At 38.8% G+C, this 17,371-nt stretch overlaps 1 protein-coding gene across 8 annotated transcripts in view; it reads right to left on the bottom strand.

Moving 5' to 3' along the window:
- The window catches only part of VAV3 (vav guanine nucleotide exchange factor 3), a 395,385-nt gene that overhangs the window by 141,080 nt on the left and 236,934 nt on the right, over positions 1-17,371 (bottom strand). For all 8 annotated transcript variants that reach the window (XR_004485033.2, XM_049700678.1, XM_049700676.1 and 5 more), the window contains 2 exons: positions 9,528-9,629; positions 9,122-9,222 (listed from right to left, as the gene is read on the bottom strand). Coding sequence is in view for 7 of the 8 variants with exons in the window: in XM_049700678.1 (XP_049556635.1) it covers positions 9,122-9,222; positions 9,528-9,629 (203 nt within the window). In the remaining variant the exon portion in view is untranslated. The remainder of the gene's footprint in view (positions 1-9,121; positions 9,223-9,527; positions 9,630-17,371) is intronic.

Genomic DNA, 17,371 nt, shown 5'->3' with positions numbered 1-17,371 from the left:
ACCACACTGGTGGGCACTTGGATCTCTAAAACACTCTTTGTGCGTCACAGCGCTGCATCAGGACTAGAATAATAAGCGCTGATGATTGTGAAATTTAGTTTGGCTGAATTCTGACCAAATAGAAAGCTTGCTGGTTGAGATCTGATGAAAAGGTCTCTCTCTCTTTTCTGTCTCTTTTTCTCCTGGGAACTTCCTTAGGATAGTAATTCAATTCTTCAAGTTTCCAAAAGTTTTTAATCCTCGACTTGTCTCTACCCTGCAGCCGATTTTTCAGGCTCCTATTGATCAAACTATAAAATGTTCTTACCCTTTCAAGAACCTTTCTAGGTGGTGACTCACAGGCCCTCAAGGTATTTACACCTTGCGTTCTTTCATCAAGTCCCAACTGGTTCAATGCACTTCAGAGAAGTGCTGTTACTGAGGCGCTTGGAGCCTGAGCAGAACTCTAGCTTCAATGCCGGCATAGGGTCAGTAGGCATATTTGTGCAAGACAAATGATTTTCACTGAGACTTTAGACTCATATCATATCATTAATTAATTAATTAATTTTTTTTTGCGGTACGCGGGCCTCTCACTGCTGTGGCCTCTCCCGCTGCGGAGCACAGGCTCCGGACGCGCAGGCTCAGCGGCCATGGCTCATGGGCCTAGCCACTCCGCGGCATGTGGGATCCTCCCGGACCGGGGCACGAACCTGTGTCCCCTGCATCGGCAGGCGGACTCTCAACCACTGTGCCACCAGGGAAGCCCTCATTAATTTTTTATACATAAACTTCAGTCCTATTATATTTGTTTTCCAATACAAGCGACTCTCGATGCATACATTATCACACAATCTGCTTTGTCTCTTGTCTGAAGTTCTATTTCTTAAGACTAAACAAATCGATGCCCCTTCAGATCATTTGTCTTAAAAGGGGCCACAGAAAAGTAATTACCAGGAAAGCTTTTGAAGGTTTTTTGTCATCATGGCTAATATGCTATTTTTATGAAACATTAAAACTAAAAGGCAGTTGGGCTGATCAAGTTTTGGAGGAAGTTGCACAATGCTGTGTTCACCACTCAGATCTACAGCAATATTTTGGAGAAAAAAAAAAACAAAAAACTAATACTTGGAAAGAGGCTTTGATTTCAAATCTTTTCAGGAGCTCTAACAGGAATTCAACCATATAATAGTTTTCAGTTCACTTTAATAATTATTAATATATCATTAAACTGACCCAAATAATTAAATGGAAGGAATAATAACTACCCTTGAGTAAAAAATTGTCTTGATGAGTTAAAAAAGATAACTAATTTATATAAAAGGCTTTAAATAATGTTAAATAGAACCAAAGTTATTTTTTGGTTATGAAATCAATGATCAAGCTTCAGTTTATGTAAAAGTCATGAGATAAAATGCCTAATGGTAGAAGGATGAAATAAAATTATATTCTAAAAGTTCATCTCTTATGATAAAATACTGCAATACTATTTATAAAAGAGCCATTTCAGATGCCAATTTGGGGTGCAGGTCCTAGATAACAATCTTGCAGGTTTAAACCATTAGGATACCAAGGCAACTTCCTTCCAATTAGGAGTGGCTGCAGCACCTAGGAGCAGCAGCTGGCCTAGATAAAAGAGCGATTAAACAGATAAGTAAATGGGGATCTGCTTCTATTAAATATTAGAGCAGCTGAGCAGCTGAGCTGCTCCCACTAAAGGAAAAGATGCAATAAACCGAAGTCATCTGCTCCAGCAATATTTGCCTTCCAATGTTACTTTCTTTGTTTAAAATGAGAGGATGCAAAGCAAGCTATAATATTGATCGTCAAGGTAGGAAGGGGCCAAGAGGAGTTTAGCCACATATTACAGCAGGGAAAAACCACAAATGCCCCCAAAGGTTATAGTCTAGGACTAGACCTTCATGGTGGTGTACTGGGAGAAAGAAATTCCACTCTAGAATTATATTATCTTTGCAGTGACTGGCTGAGAAAGTGTCACATAATGGAGTTCGTAACTATGCATTATTAAGGTTGGAAAGTTTTGGCAGCACACTTCAGAGTCCGTGTACATGTTGATCGCTGAGGTTGCCATGGGGAATGTGAAGAAGTCAACTCAAGTTTAGCAAAAAAGAGAGTGGAATTGCCTGCTCTTTATATCCATGCAAATCCTCAAATGTTAAGACATAAACTAATCACCAAACCTTCAAGTTTGTGTCCAAGTTGCATAGTTTGTCTTATAAATATATATATAAAAAAACGTTAAAGGACCTTTTATAACACTTGAAATGTACTTGAGTTAATAATCTGTCAGAGTCAAATATTAATAAGAATGAATTTCTTCATTCAGAAATGAACTGCATTTTTACCAAGTAATTATTATTTTGAGGATGCATGAAGACTAGACAAATTTCAGGGATACAGATCATGAAATATAAAAGGTTTCTGAACCCAGGGGAGACAACATCCAAAGAAGATGTAACTTCCACAAAAAAGAAGAGCTATTTCAAATGCTTAATGGTTAGTATTTTTACCACATTCAACACTATCAAGGATTGTATTTGGGTTGAAATATTCCTATTTAGGAAAAAGGAGTAACAACTTGAGATTAAGCACCTTGACTTTGGACTTGGTACTAAGGGATAGATACAAAAGATGAGAAACACATTCCCTACAGTGAAGGAGCATATACTCTGCAAGAGGAAATAAAAAGTGGCAGATGGAATTCCTTGGTGGTCCAGTGGTTAGGACACCTCACTTTCACTGCTGAGGGTCCGGGTTTGATCACTGGTCAGGGAACTAAGATCCCACAAGCCATGCAGCATGGCCAAAAAAATAAAATAAAATAAAATGTTACAAACTTCCATTAAAACAAAAAAAAGGTGATTAGAGAATGCTTATTCACAGTGCAAAACTCTTAAAAAAATAAAATAAAATAAAAAAGTGGCAGAGACAGTAGTGTTCCCCAAACAGTCCATGGGTTCCATTACTTGTCCAGCTCCCCTTATATAATTAAGTTGAGGCCATGTGACCAGTTTTAACCAATGAACTTCTGATGTTAGAAAATGGATTTGCTCACTTCCAGTCCATAGGTCTTAAGAGCAGCAAGCCCAGGAGCCATGTGTTGAATTCATAGTCACAAGATGGAACTAGCTTGGATCCCCAAGCCATTACTTAGAAGGGAAGAACCCAAAGCAAACAGGGCATGTGTGAAAATTAAACTTGTATGTGTTAAAGCCACTGGGGTTTTGGGTTTTTTAGTTACCACAACACAGCCTAACCTTGGCAAAGACATAAAACCTACACACAAACTAATCAGAGAACAATTTAATTCAGATGACTACTGGGTGGACAGGATAAGGTTAAATGATTGACGAAGAGCTTGGAGAGGAAGTAAAAGAAGGGTAGATATTGGAACTGTAGGGAGAAAAGGGAGCATATTTCAGGGAGGAGAAACACTAAGAGCCATGCAAGAATTCTAAAAATGGGACTGAATGGAAAGGGAGTAGATTTCTCCAGAAATAGAGGCATTTTTGTCATTAGGTGTTCCATGAGCCAGTTCATTTTCTTGCTACTTATTAACCTAACCCAAGTGTCCCTTGTCAAGGGCCTGATGATCAATGCTCAGGGCATGAACCTTAACTTGAGTAAATACTAGAAAGGAATGCAAAGGTCTACTCAGTTTTCTATCTTTCGTTCTTAAAGTATCAGCCAGGGATTCAGATTAGGTTTTTATTCCACTTATCCCACAACCACTCGAGCTCTAGTCTCTACAAGGGTAGAACCAGAAACTGTCCAATCCCCCACAGCCTCCTGCTTCTGCTTCTAAGACTACAGTGATTTTCAGGACCCAGAAATCCTGGTACACCACAGTTCTACTCATTACTCTATTTGTCGGTCTGTCCACTCACTCATCTATCCATCATGGCTTCCCAGAGGTGAGAACATCAGTTCAGCATGATTCTTATCAGTGAGAGGCTCACCATCTAATTGAAGTTTGAACATTATTCTGTGAGGAATGGAAGGTATAGTGAACAAATAAGTGACACATCAGACTTGATTTTAATAAAGATCGTGTTGCAAATTGCACAGTGGAAGTAAAATTAACAGCAGGGAGTTTGTAGCTGTCCAAACAAGAGACAATGAGCTTTTGTTTAATCTATAGCAATACCATATCAGTGGATATGGTATCTCTCTCCTAGGGAGACTTAGGAGGAGAACTAAGAAGAATAGGTAAGTGAATGAAGATAAAGGAGGCCGGTAAGTCAAGGCTGACACCCAGGTTTGAGTGAGTGTATGAATGGTAGACCTTTAACTAAGACAAGGAAGAGGAGGAAGTTGGTGGTGATGACTAATGAGGTTGGTTTTACATATGTGAAATTTGAGGTCACTGCAGGACACCTGCGAATGGATACATGAGAAGAAAATGGAAATTTGGAATCCAAAGTTCAGGAGAAAAGCCTTAAGTGGAAGTGGAGTCTTATCTATCTGGATTACAGTTATAGCTAATGCCCGAAAAATTAATCAGACATACAAAGGATGACCTGGGGGATGTGGTGGATGGTTAATTGTGCCAGATGATCAAGAAAGGTCAGGTAGGGTAAGGCCTGCAATGTGATGACCAGTAGAAATGACAATTACAAGGTGGAGTGGAAGATTCTTTAGCCTTCATTTAGCTCCTGGGTTACTGTGTCATTTTGTACAACTAGTACCTCTTTGCCAACTGACTGCTCCCTTATCTATAAACCTGTCCAATGTTGAATGAAAATGCTCCACTTTTTGGAACTGTCTTCCACCCCAACTATCCAACGTTTATAACTACTTAGCCATTCCTGGTAGCCGTGGCTTTCTGGACCACAAGTGGACTTTTGACTCACACTGAGCCAACTGGAATCTCTTTTTGTCTGTTGAGAATATAGACTGTGTTAACCAACGAAGCCATAAAGCTCTGTAAAGGTGGGGTCAGTCATCTCAAATCACCGATGATTTCATTTTGTGGGGGAACCTGGATTCTATACAAATTTAAGTTTGCCTTAAACCAGTATTATTCACTTGCTTTAAATTTGGCTGTTGGGATGATTTTCCCCAAAGTCAAGTTCTCTCTCAAGTTCTCTCCTGCGTACAAAAGTCCCATTCAAGTAAACTATATCTCTAGCCTCTGATATATCATGTCCTTCCTCCTGCCCTCCTTCCTTACACCCGTTTTTCTCTAGTCATATCACTCATGGAAAGTTACCTTGCTGAACTCCTGCAAGCAATTACTCTTGGATGTTGAAATAAAGAACTGTGCAAAACTTAAACCAATATTGGGAATTGGGATTCTCTATAGGATAGGTAACAGCCCATAAAGTCTAGCTTGTCCATGTCCTCAAAATACTACCTATTTGGGCTTCCCTGGTGGCGCAGTGGTTGGGAGTCTGCCTGCCGATGCAGGGGACACGGGTTCGTGCCCCAGTCCGGGAAGTTCCCACATGCCGCGGAGCGGCTGGGCCCGTGAGCCATGGCCGCTGAGCCTGCGCGTCCGGAGCCTGTGCTCCGCGATGGAAGAGGCCACAACAGTGAGAGGCCTGCGTACCGCAAAAAAAAAAAAAAAAAAAAAAAAATACTACCTATTTTATCACATTCATAACAGACCCACCAAGATGAAACTCACACTCTACGCATGATCACTACCTACATCAGAGCAGGAAGGGGTGATGTTGAGGAGAGGGTATCATGACTTCCAACTTTCAGAGAGTATCTTTTTGGAAGTGAGGGACAGAAGGCTACTGATAGAGCTGTAATGGAAGTTCCTCTTCGCTCTGAGGATAGATCCCTTTATTTCTAAGGGCTACCCATCAAATCTTAATCCAAAGGCAAAAAAGGGGAGCCTCCTTCATAACACTAATTAACTAACTACGAGCATTCAATGCTATCAGTCTCTTAAAAATCTTGAGCCGGAAAGGACAGAAAGAGGAGAGAGGATGAGAATGAGGACACAGCTGTGCAAAACATAAGGCGAATGGAGGACAACTAAGGACGCAAAGCAGAGAAAGAATCAAGAGGGCAAGGGAATTACGTTCAAAACTCCAAGAAGCAAATTTAGCCAGAGGTTTAAAACAACTATTTCTTGCTTTATAATGAATTAAATAAGAGTTTAGAGAACAATCCTACCTTTTGATGAATGAGTATAAGTAAGCATTATCTATAATCTGCAAAGCACTAACTGTTATTCTTATTTTCATACTCTTTCTGACTCAGTTTCCTCATCTTAAAATAAGAGGCCCTGGAGCTTAAGGTGTCTAAATTACTTCCAGCTATTAGACATTCCATGGGGAAAGGACAGGCATGGTCCCCAGAGATACCTGAATTTCTTGCAGCACATCCGAACATTTAAACCTAAAGATGTTTGGTAGTTACTAACTTAATTAAATTTGAAGTGTTTTTTGCTTTAAAAAAACCAAACAAACACAGATTAGAATTTCTCTCTCTTTCACAGAGAAAGCCAAGCACTTGATTATGTACTTGGGTTAGGTACTATGCATTCGACGCACCTGGCACGTATCATCACAGCTAGTTCACAGGACTGGTGGCCAACCCAGCGGTTAAGAGCAAACTCAGGAGCTGGCTTGTCTGGATTTGAATTTTAGGTCTACTGATTAAGCAACTCAGACATGTTACTTATTTCTCTGTGCCTCAATTTCTCATCATTGCTAAGATAAAAATAGCAATAATACCAACTTTACAAAATTGTTCTAGGACTAAATGAGCTAACGGTGGTAAAGTACTTAGAGCAGTACCTGGTACTACAGATTTATTCAGAAAAACAAAACACTTTTGAAAGCTAGGTACTATTATTATCCCTAATTTATAAGGGCAGAACCTAAGCCTTTAAAAAGTTAAGTAACGGGGGACTTCCCTGGTGGTCCAGTGGTTAAGACTCTGTGCTGCCAATGCAGGGGACACAGGTTCAATCTCTGGTCGGGCAACTAAGATCCCACATGCCATGCAGCACAGCCAAAAGATTGAAAGAAAAAAAAAAGTTAAGTAACTGTGGACCAAAGTCACCCAGCTAGAAAATTGTGGAGCCTCATTCCAACTCGACCAAGACTCCACAGCTTATAGGCTTTAATGCCTTCTCATGCTGTCTCCTTCCATAGAGCAACTCATGCACCGGAAGAAGACACTGAACCAATGACTCTGGAACAGACACTGGGAATATACCACTCTCGTATCTGGCTAGACCAGGAATTCCCAACTGTTTCCTACTGACTTGTGTGTAACGTAAAAATTTTAAGTTCTTTTAATGTCATTCTTGTCTATCACTTCAAAGTCTGGTGCTCACTAGTTTCTCTATACACATTTGCTCCACATCACAAAAACAACCAAAATGCAGATTAAAACCCATTCCTTTCAAAAACCGGCTTCTCATCATAACACCTTGGATGAAAATATTGAATTTTTATTGTGTCCAGGCACTTTGCTAGGCCTAAACATTAATTCATATGATCCTCACAATAATCTTCTAAGTTCCATTTTTCAGATGAATAAATGAAATGTTTACATATTTTCCCCAAGGTCATGCAGCTAGCTAAGAGCAGAGCCAGATTTTCAATCATCTCTGCTTGACTCACAACCACTCTCCTACACTATTCCCTTTAGACTGAAAGAACCCTGCCAACTATGGGGTCACTTTATACTCCTCAGAGACTGAAACTCATAAGACAGGGCTATGGGGGTTTATAAAAATCCATCCACCTACTGTGAGCAAGTAACATGTTAATTGTCCTCAAAGAGATTAAAGGACAGAACACATAAAGATGGAACCACAGAAATTTAAGTGATAAATTGTTTCAGGTAGGCGATTAAATAATAATAAATATATGTAATATTTCTTTTATATTTTATACCTTTGTAGATTGTTTCAGACCTTGAGAAACATTAGTAGGTGCTAATCTTGTCTCCTTTACCTAACAGCCCTTGAGCAAGTTGCATAAGCACGGTGACCTCCATCAGAAACTGGGAAGGGCTCTTTTGAGGACTGAACGAGTCCCTCTAGGAAAGGCCCGGCAGAGGCCCAGGCAGGGCAGGCACAGTGCAGGTGCTCAACTAATGTCGGGCTCTCTCTCCTTGCACTGCCCATGCCTGGCATCGACAATGGCTCGTGGGGCCCTGAAAATACATCTACAGAAGGAGCCGAGTGAGAGGAATGTGCTGTGATCTCAGTCCTCTAATAGGATTCACACCTTTTGTACGATTGCCTATTTTCTGAACTCAGCTCTGAAATGAGCTATTATCCTCTGTTTCACTCTTCTTCGTATTATCCAAAATAATTCAATGTCCACCTTTCCCTTTGGGAAAATCAAAGGTTGACGTGGCTACCTTCTGAACACAAGCTGTTAAAGATCCCTTTCTTCTTTTCAAAAAGTTTTACTGATTTTGAAAGGTCTTATTGATAAAACACAGAGCAACTCAGGGGAAAAGGACAAAGAGAAAGAAGAAGAAAGAGAAAGAATAAAGAGGCCAGAAAAGAAAGAGAAGGAAGAGAGCCCAAGAGGAGCAGACAGAGGCAAAAGGCTACTGAATGCATAATTGCCAACAGTTTTAGAAACTGGCTCAGGTCACAATCACGGAGCATTATTTTTAAAAACCAAGGGGAAAATATTTACACAACCTCCAAAGGATACGTGCTCTTTGTTAAATGCTGTAAAATGACAATGTATTCAATTCATTAATTCATGAATTAGTCTGTGTAATGTTTACCCCTGGCAGCATTAGCATTTCGGAGATGAATATTTAAGAGAAAAAAAGGAGAAATTCAAAAACCAAAGACAGAATTAAACAACCATTTTGTTTTGCTTTGTTTGTACACCTCCATTTGTGTGTTTTGGCTGTATTTGTACAGTGTTGTTAAAATTTCGGGGTTAGGGGTGAATGAAATGGGTGATACGGAACCTTCCAAGTCCCTCTTGAAGCCCTCAGCCTCCCAGGTATGTAGAAAAGTCACAAGAATTTCCAACAATTTCCTAATTGGGCTCATAAACGATAGTTTCAAAAGGCGATGTGTTATAATAAACATATATTATGAGTAAATTAAGCCTTAATTGTGTTTAGCAAGTTTTACGTTCTCATTAAAAGCAGAATCACAACAATAAATATGACTTACCAGCAGAATTAACTCTGCCGCAATTGTCTACTCTTCCCAAACATTCTTTGTGTGCTCTTGCACCACACTTAACACATAAATAGCCTTGATAAAATGTTCCCCTGCAAGGTAAAATTAGAGGGTGATAGGTTAAAAGGTGCGAAATTCTGCCTATAGGAAATCATTACTGCCAGAAAGCCAAACAAGAGAACACAGTGCTATGCAGTTCCCTTCAGCGGAGGGAGAGGACCTTCCTGGGTTCTGAAGGAACTGTCCAGGCACAAGGCCAAGGAAGGACCTGATGGATCCAAACTCGTAAGGCAATATCCCCACTTGAGAACATTTTGCTGGGACTTTAGCAAAGTCTGAAACATTTGGCAATTATACCAGTTCCTTTAAACTGAAAACCAGGATCACACAAACTTACCTCAGGAGCATCTGGCAGACTTTGCAGGATGTAACCCGGTTGAAGGTGTGCATCTTGAACTCATGGAAATTGGAGTCTGCATAGTCTGGCCTTATGTTGGACCTATACAAAGGGAAAAAAGTAACATCCTCAAGAAAGTTTCACAACAAAACTGCAGTCTAATTCATCAACATTACATTGGGTAGAGAGGTAATTCAGTCAAATAGGCTATTAAATATGCAGTGTTTTCTAAGCCAAAGTATGCTTTGCTTTAAAATATGCACCAAAATCTGGTTGTGTGAGAACCAGCAACTTGTAAAGATTGAAGCAACCTAATCCTCCTCAGCATTGAGTGTTCCCAGGGAACTTTACAGAATGGCCATGTAGGTCAACCTGTCAGGATATTCACACTGTGTGATCATTTCTTTTCTCTAGCCACATCACTGAAACAGAAGTGAGCTGCAGGGGGCGGGAGGGAGGGGAAGAGGGTGTGCTGCATTTCCACAGGGTCCCTGTCCAAACAGGTATGTAGATTATGTAATGATCTGTAAAAGTGAATACAATTTTATAAAAAGTGTTGAAACAAAGCCTCAGTCTGATCATTAAAAACTTCCTCCTTAACAAACAGTCCACTTTCCTTGCAATCCAAAAACTAAGCAAAATTATTTTATCATTTATATTATACACATATGCAAAAGAATACTAAGTATACTGCACAATGACATTCACCGTGTATTTACTCTGTGCCGATACTGTGATAAAAATATGATTTGTTCATTATATCTCACTTAACCTTCACACCAATCCTAACTGGTAGGCACTAATAATATCACTAGTTTACAAACAGGGAAATGGAGGCTTACATTAAAGTAAAGGAAATGGCAGAGCTGGGAACTCCAACCCAGGTCTGTGCTCTTAGCCACCAAAGCTATACTGCAAGGAGGAATTCAACAATATTCACCTTCATATAATTAGATTTTCGTGTCTAATAGGCATGTTGGAAACTGTTAAGTTTACTCATTTCCAGAGGATTTTTTTATATTATTCTTAATTTGTCCATGTCACCAAAGAAAGCAGAAAAATTAGGAAAGGATAACTTAAAAATGAATACAGATCAGAGGTACACCTAGAAGGCGAAGATGATGTTCTCTGAGATGTTACAAGCAATTTGTGAGACTGTAGGAAAAGTTTGAGATACTGATGAGCTAGGATTTCCCCTTTTATAGAACACAGCAACTCTCAACCACATTGGCGTAATGAAGCATAACACAGGTGGGCGACCAGGCATCAATCTCTGAGGTACCAGGAGAAGCCTTATGAAAAAACATTCACAAAGGCAATTGGAGTAGCAGGCAGTGTTGCAGAAGTGTCAGCAAGGTCAGCCTTCCAATCCATCTGCTGAATATGAGCGAGCTCAAAATGAAATCAAATATTAGTGCCATCTGGGATTTCTCTGCTCTGTGCTTCTGGTGACCTCACTTTTTAGGAAAATGTTCCACTGCATGCTGAAAAGCACGGCCGTTTCCATAGAGGCATTTTTTTTGTCAGTGATGAAGAAGTAGAGTTCTGCTGCAGGAAGGGAAAAGGTGGGAAAAGATAATGATCTAGAAACAAAACTCTCTTCACATTGTTTAGAAAACATTTGATTCTTGAGTCCATATAGCCAGACGGGAAGGGCCATTGTCCATTTCTCTCTGAGCGTCAAGGTGATAGTCATAGAAGAATTGTCAAATAGCAGCTTCGGTCCCGGGAACTTGAAGAATTCATCACCCCGGAGTTTTAGAATAAAAGTGGGTCTCCTTCAGGCAGGAACTCAAGTAAATAGATACCAAATAGGTAAGAATTTAATTAATCTTAGAAGTCTGCCTGGGACATAGGTAGAACACCTTTCTCCTAGGGTCAACCCAAGTTGTGTGTGTGTGTGTGTGTGTGTGTGTGTGTGTGTGTGTGTGTGTGTGTGTGTGTCATCATTTGTATTTAACACTTTCACCAACTAACCCAAGTTGTGTGTGTGTGTGTGTGTGTGTGTGTGTGTGTGTGTGTCATCATTTGTATTTAACACTTTCACCAACTAACCCAAGTTGTGTGTGTGTGTGTGTGTGTGTGTGTGTGTGTGTGTCATCATTTGTATTTAACACTTTCACCAACTAACTAGGAATAAGCTGACTTTTCAGAAGACAAAAGCTGAGAGGAAGATGACACTAAGAGGTTAAAAAGAAAAATCTTACATAAAAACTCAGAAAATATTGTTAACAGTAGTTGCCATAAGTTAAGTGAGACCTGAAGTAGTAGGGTAGAATGATAGAAAGGAACTGTTGGAAGTTCTGTTTTTTTTTTTTTTAACTAAAACTGCATATTATTTTAAAAATTTTAAATCAAACATTAAAGAATAAAAGTTAACTCTATGACCCTGCAACTGCATTGAGACATTATAGAATATAAAAGCATAGCTGAGGGCAGGAATCTGAAATTAGACCACCTGGGCTTAAATCCTAACTTGCAAATCACTAGCAGGGTGACCTTGGGCAGGTTAGTAAGTATAAAACAGGAATACTAATGAAATCAAACTTGTAAAGGAAGGTAATTTATATAAAGTGCTTAGGACTTTGCCTAGCCCAGAGTTGGTATTCAGTAAGTCTTGGCTCTAATTTATAAATTGCTGATTCCAAATCCACATTAATAATGATGTGATCAGGATAATGCTTTATGAGTGGTGAAGAGTCCCTTGATAGTCTTGGGAATTTCTAGAGGGTCCCCATTCTCCTGGGAATTTCATTGCAGGAAGGTTGTTGTATGTTCAGTGTCCTTGGGACCAGGAATCCATATATAATGATTTAAGCACAATAAGAAATGGGGTTACTCAGGAGAGGACACATATGCAAAAAGCCCAGGAAACTAGATGAAGTCATATGAAGCACCAACTAAAGAGAAGAGAGACATCAATACACATGGAGATGCAAAAGTCAAGCACAGTAAGTTGGCTAGATGGGAAGAGCTAGAAAGGCAGGTTGAAGGAGAAGAGGATAAAGAAACATCAGGTTTATAGATTTGGTAACACAAGGACAAAAATGATCAAGAGTAGAGTTTATTGCACACCTCTAATGTACCAGGCACATTAATTGACTCTTCATATATTTTTTCACATTTACTTCTCATAATAAACCTATAAGGTAGAGTCATTCATTCACTTCATATTTATTGAGTACCTACCATATACATAGGCCGTGAAGCAGGAACAGAAAGAAGAGCCCTTTAGCTGGAGCCTGGTGGGTGAAGAGGGGCAATGTAGGAGATGTGTAAGAGAGGTTGGCAGGGCCAAGGAAAGAGTTGATCTTACATAGGGATTGACCTCACATTTAGTTGACAAAAAAAAAAAAATCTCTGGGGCTACTATGTAGAGAATTCCTTGCAGTGCAGCAAGAGTGGACATAGCAAGACCAATTATGGGGTTGAGTTGCCTGCAGATGAGAACTGAAGATCCAATATAAGTCAGCTCACTTGCTTGGTCATGCAGCTATACAGAAAGGATTCCATTTTCATAACCTGCTTTGATATACTACAGTTTACTTATGAGAACGTGAGTGGAATCTCATAGATTCCATTTCTTTTGCTTCATATAGGGCCCATTATTAATACAATTAATCAGTCAATCAAATATTTATAGAGCGAGGCACGTTGATCCTCTTAAGTCTCCTTATAACTACATGTTCTCCTCCAATTGCCCCCTCTTGTCACCTGGTTCCATGTGGGAGCCAAGATAAGGACTACACAGCTCGGCTCAGCCTAGGCATCCTCTTCATCCTGCAGATCTGCATTCCAACCGTTCCTCAGGCATCTCCAACGCAGCACATGCAAAACTCAACTCCATACCTTTCCTAACATACTTGATTCTTTTTTTAAAAAATAGAAACCCTTGTGTCGAGGGCTGATTTTCAATAGATGACAGCAATGGAGCTGCTATGTATGAAACCCTGAAGCAACATATCTGATTCTAATCAAATTCGGATTTCAATCCATCACCATTCACCCCATCTTCCAGCCGAGAAACTCAAGAGTCATGATGAATTTTTCCCTCTCCCTGAAACCTTCCTACATATTCATTCTCTCTTAACCTCTCATCTGTTCCAATTTCTCCTTCCCTGACACTGTGACCAATTTCTATTGATTCAACCTTAAAAATACGTCCTCTAAAATGCAAGTTCCGTTCTCTCTTCTCACTACCTAATTCAAGCCCTCAATCTCTCCTAACTAAATTGTGACAATGAACTTCTTAATTATTCCATCTACTACTTTCTCTGCCTATTTAAGGCCATCTTCCGTACTATTCCCAGAATCACCCTTAAAAATGAAAATATGATATGTCACTCACTCCTTTGAATATGTCCACTGGTTCCTATTGCCTACAGGGATAAAGTTAAAACTTCTAGCAATGGCATGCAAAGTGTATTAAGCTATAGCTTTATCTACCTCTCACCTGCCTCTTCTTTCCCAAAGACTCACAAGCCATACACTATAGACACACAGACCTTCTCACATTTCTCAAGCATATTCTTCTCATCCATAACCCTCGGTTTTGTAGTCCATTCATTCTAAATGTTTCCCCTAACTTACAACTGTTAATTTACCTAGTTACTCATTTAGGACCAGATTAAAAAATGTGACTCCTTTGATAATATCTTATTTGAGTCTGCATGATAAACATAGTGATTATCATAACATCTAGATTTCCAAAGTACTTTTTCAGCCTTCTAGTATAATACTACATTGTATTATAACCACTTACCATCTGCTTCCAACAACCAGAAAGCTGTTCTATGCTGTTTATGTTTATATTACCATGACCTAGCTCAGTGTTTCATATCTAATATATATTAAGTTGATATTATTGAATAAATTAATTAACAAATATCCCTATCTATATACTAAGTATTCTTCTACTTAGAGGGAAAAGGACTGAAAAAAGAAAAAGCATAGTCATCACACCCTCAGAAAGTTGTCCACTGAATTAGAGAAACAAAAACAACCATGAAATAATGAAAATTTATAATTGAGGAGCAAAGAAATAAAGAGGGGAGATCAGTTAGTGGTTACATTAGTTAGAGAAAGTCAGTGGTATTTAGTAGATAAAGGAAAGGGGGAAAGTGATATAAGTTTTGGGGGAAAACAAGACTGAAAGTTCACAAGTGAATATCAAGTGTTCGTAGAACAATGGAGAGATCAGGGCATCATCTGTGACAGTGTGATGGTTAATTTTATGTGTCAACTTGACTGGTCCATGGGTTGCCCAAATTTTTGGTCAAACATCATCCTGGGTGTTTCTATGAAGGTATTTTTGGATGAAATTACACTTAAATCTGAGACTGAGTAAAGCAGATTGCCCTCCCTAATGTGAGTGGGGCTCATCCAATCAGTTGAAGGCCCAAATAAAATTAAAAGGCTGACCCTCCCTCAAGTGAGAGAGAATTCTTTCTGCCTGACCACCTTCAAACTGGGACATAGACTCTTTTTGCCTTCAGACTCAAACTGAAACAGTGGCTTTGCCTGGGTCTCAAGTCTTCAGGTCGAAGGACAAAACCACACCATCAGCTCTTCAGGTTCTCAGGCCTTTGAACTCATATGGACTATGCCTTTGGCTCTCCTGAGTCTCAGCTTACTGACTCACCCTAGAGATCTTGGGACTTACCAACCTCCCTAAGTGCATGACAATTCCTTATGACATATAATACACACACACATATACATACACAAACATACACAAACATATATATATATATATATATATATATATATATATATATATATATATACACACACTTTATTTGATCTGTTTCTCTGAAGAAACCTATTACAGAGATACTAGGAAATAATGTTAGGCAGGATTAGTGGGGCCAATTACCAAAGGAGGATGTGGGAGCAACACCTAAGTTCAAATTTGTCAGCCTCCATAACATTTTCCTTGACACCCCAATGCCAACTTAATATGAATGACCTAGGCTTTCATTAACTTTGTACAACCCCTAAAAGAAATCACCACATAGCATTAAAAGTGCTTGTTTGCATGTCCATCTCACTGCTGGCCTATGTGGTGATTGAGGGCAGGGGGCATGACTTCTCTTCTTTAACTTGGCTCACCTTTACAGCTATCAAACATTCGACTAGGAAAATAAGCTGCTAGACATTTATGGTTGATGGAAATCAGAAAAACATGCTTTTACTATAGCATTTACTTTACTTATTTTCAGAAGGCTGCTTTTGCCACATTATCAGATGGAAATTTGGATGGAGTAAAAGAGAGATAAAGATATTTTTACTATGCCAAAAAAATTTTATCTCCCATATAAAAGCTGAAGAAAAACAATGATTAACTGAATTTCAATTAAATGTTGTAATTTATGTTTATTTACCTACATCCTCTCTTCCTTGTGAGAATATTTAATCTTTTTACAAGAACTAGAATGCAACTCATAGATACAAATATATTTCAGTAGTAAGTATGACAGGAGTTAGTTATAGTTATAGTCAGCTATTATTTTAAAAATTTATATATTTAAAATTAACATTCTTCTCAATTTTAACTATAAACTGATATCTTTTAGTAATATAGTTTTAGAACACAGGAAGCAAATATTAGCGAAATAAAATAATGTATAATGATCATGACTAATTAGAGTGGAAGATGAGAATCAATTCATGACATCATACTATCTCATGCCCTGTCAATATTACCAACATTCAAATATTCAGTTCATATCTGGGTGCCCACTCCAACAGGAAAAACAAAAAATCACCATTATGGGCACTGTGACAATTATGCAAAACACAAAATAGTTTGTTTCATCATACTGCATTAAAAGTTAGGTGAGAGAGCTGGCAGCATAAGTTGGTGCTTTGAAAAATACTTGTCTGAATGCAGCAGGCTTTTTTTTTGCACCAAAAATACACAGAAAAGTAAAAATATATACACACATAGCTGTATGTGTAAATATTGCTGAAATTCAGAAAATATACATTTTGACAAACACATGCTGGGCATAAAATTACAGTTAACTGTCCCATAAGAAAATGCTGAGCAATCTTAATTTTTCTATGTATTATTCTATTAAATTATTTTATCTTCTATGACATCACAAGATGATGCATCTCACCTTGCATCCTTCTACTAACCTCTATTACTTAAAAGGCAGTAAATTACTATAAGCAATAATACTTAATCTTGTTTTCCAGAGCAAGAATTAAAACTCATTTAAAATAATATGGATACTCTATTACCTTAGGGATACTTAGTTATATCATGTCTCACTTAAAATAACTTTTTTTGGGGATTTCCCTCATGGTCCAGTGGTACAGAATCTGCCTTCCAATGCAGGGGATGTGGGTTCAATCCCTGTTCAGGGAACTAAGATCCCACATGCCGCAGGGCCACTAAACCCACATGCCACAGCTACTGAGCTTGCGTGCCTCAACAAGAGAGCCCGCATGCCGCAAACTACAGAGCCCACACACCCTGGAGCCTACATGCCATGACTAGAGAGAGAAAGCCTGCACACCACAACTAGAGAGAAGCCCGTGTGCTACAACTAGATAGAAGCCCGTGCGCCGCAATGAAGAGCCCACACACCGCAATGAAAGATCCTACGTGCCTCAACGACGATCCCACATGCCTCTACTAAGACCTGACACAGCCCCACCTTCCAAAAATATTAAAAAAAATAAATTTAAAAGTTTTCTTAATTTTAAAAAATTTTCTATGTATTATATATATGTGTATATATGTGTGTGTGTGTATATATATATATATATATATATATATAAAACAATTTCTCAGATTAATAAAGAACCAAAGAAAATGGATCATCTCAAAGGAT

The sequence above is a fragment of the Orcinus orca genome, chromosome 1 (assembly GCF_937001465.1).
Source record: "Orcinus orca chromosome 1, mOrcOrc1.1, whole genome shotgun sequence".
In the NCBI taxonomy this organism is placed as follows: Eukaryota; Metazoa; Chordata; class Mammalia; order Artiodactyla; family Delphinidae; genus Orcinus; species Orcinus orca.
Note: the sequence above shows the minus strand (reverse complement) of the source record. Positions and strands in the feature narration are given on the sequence as shown.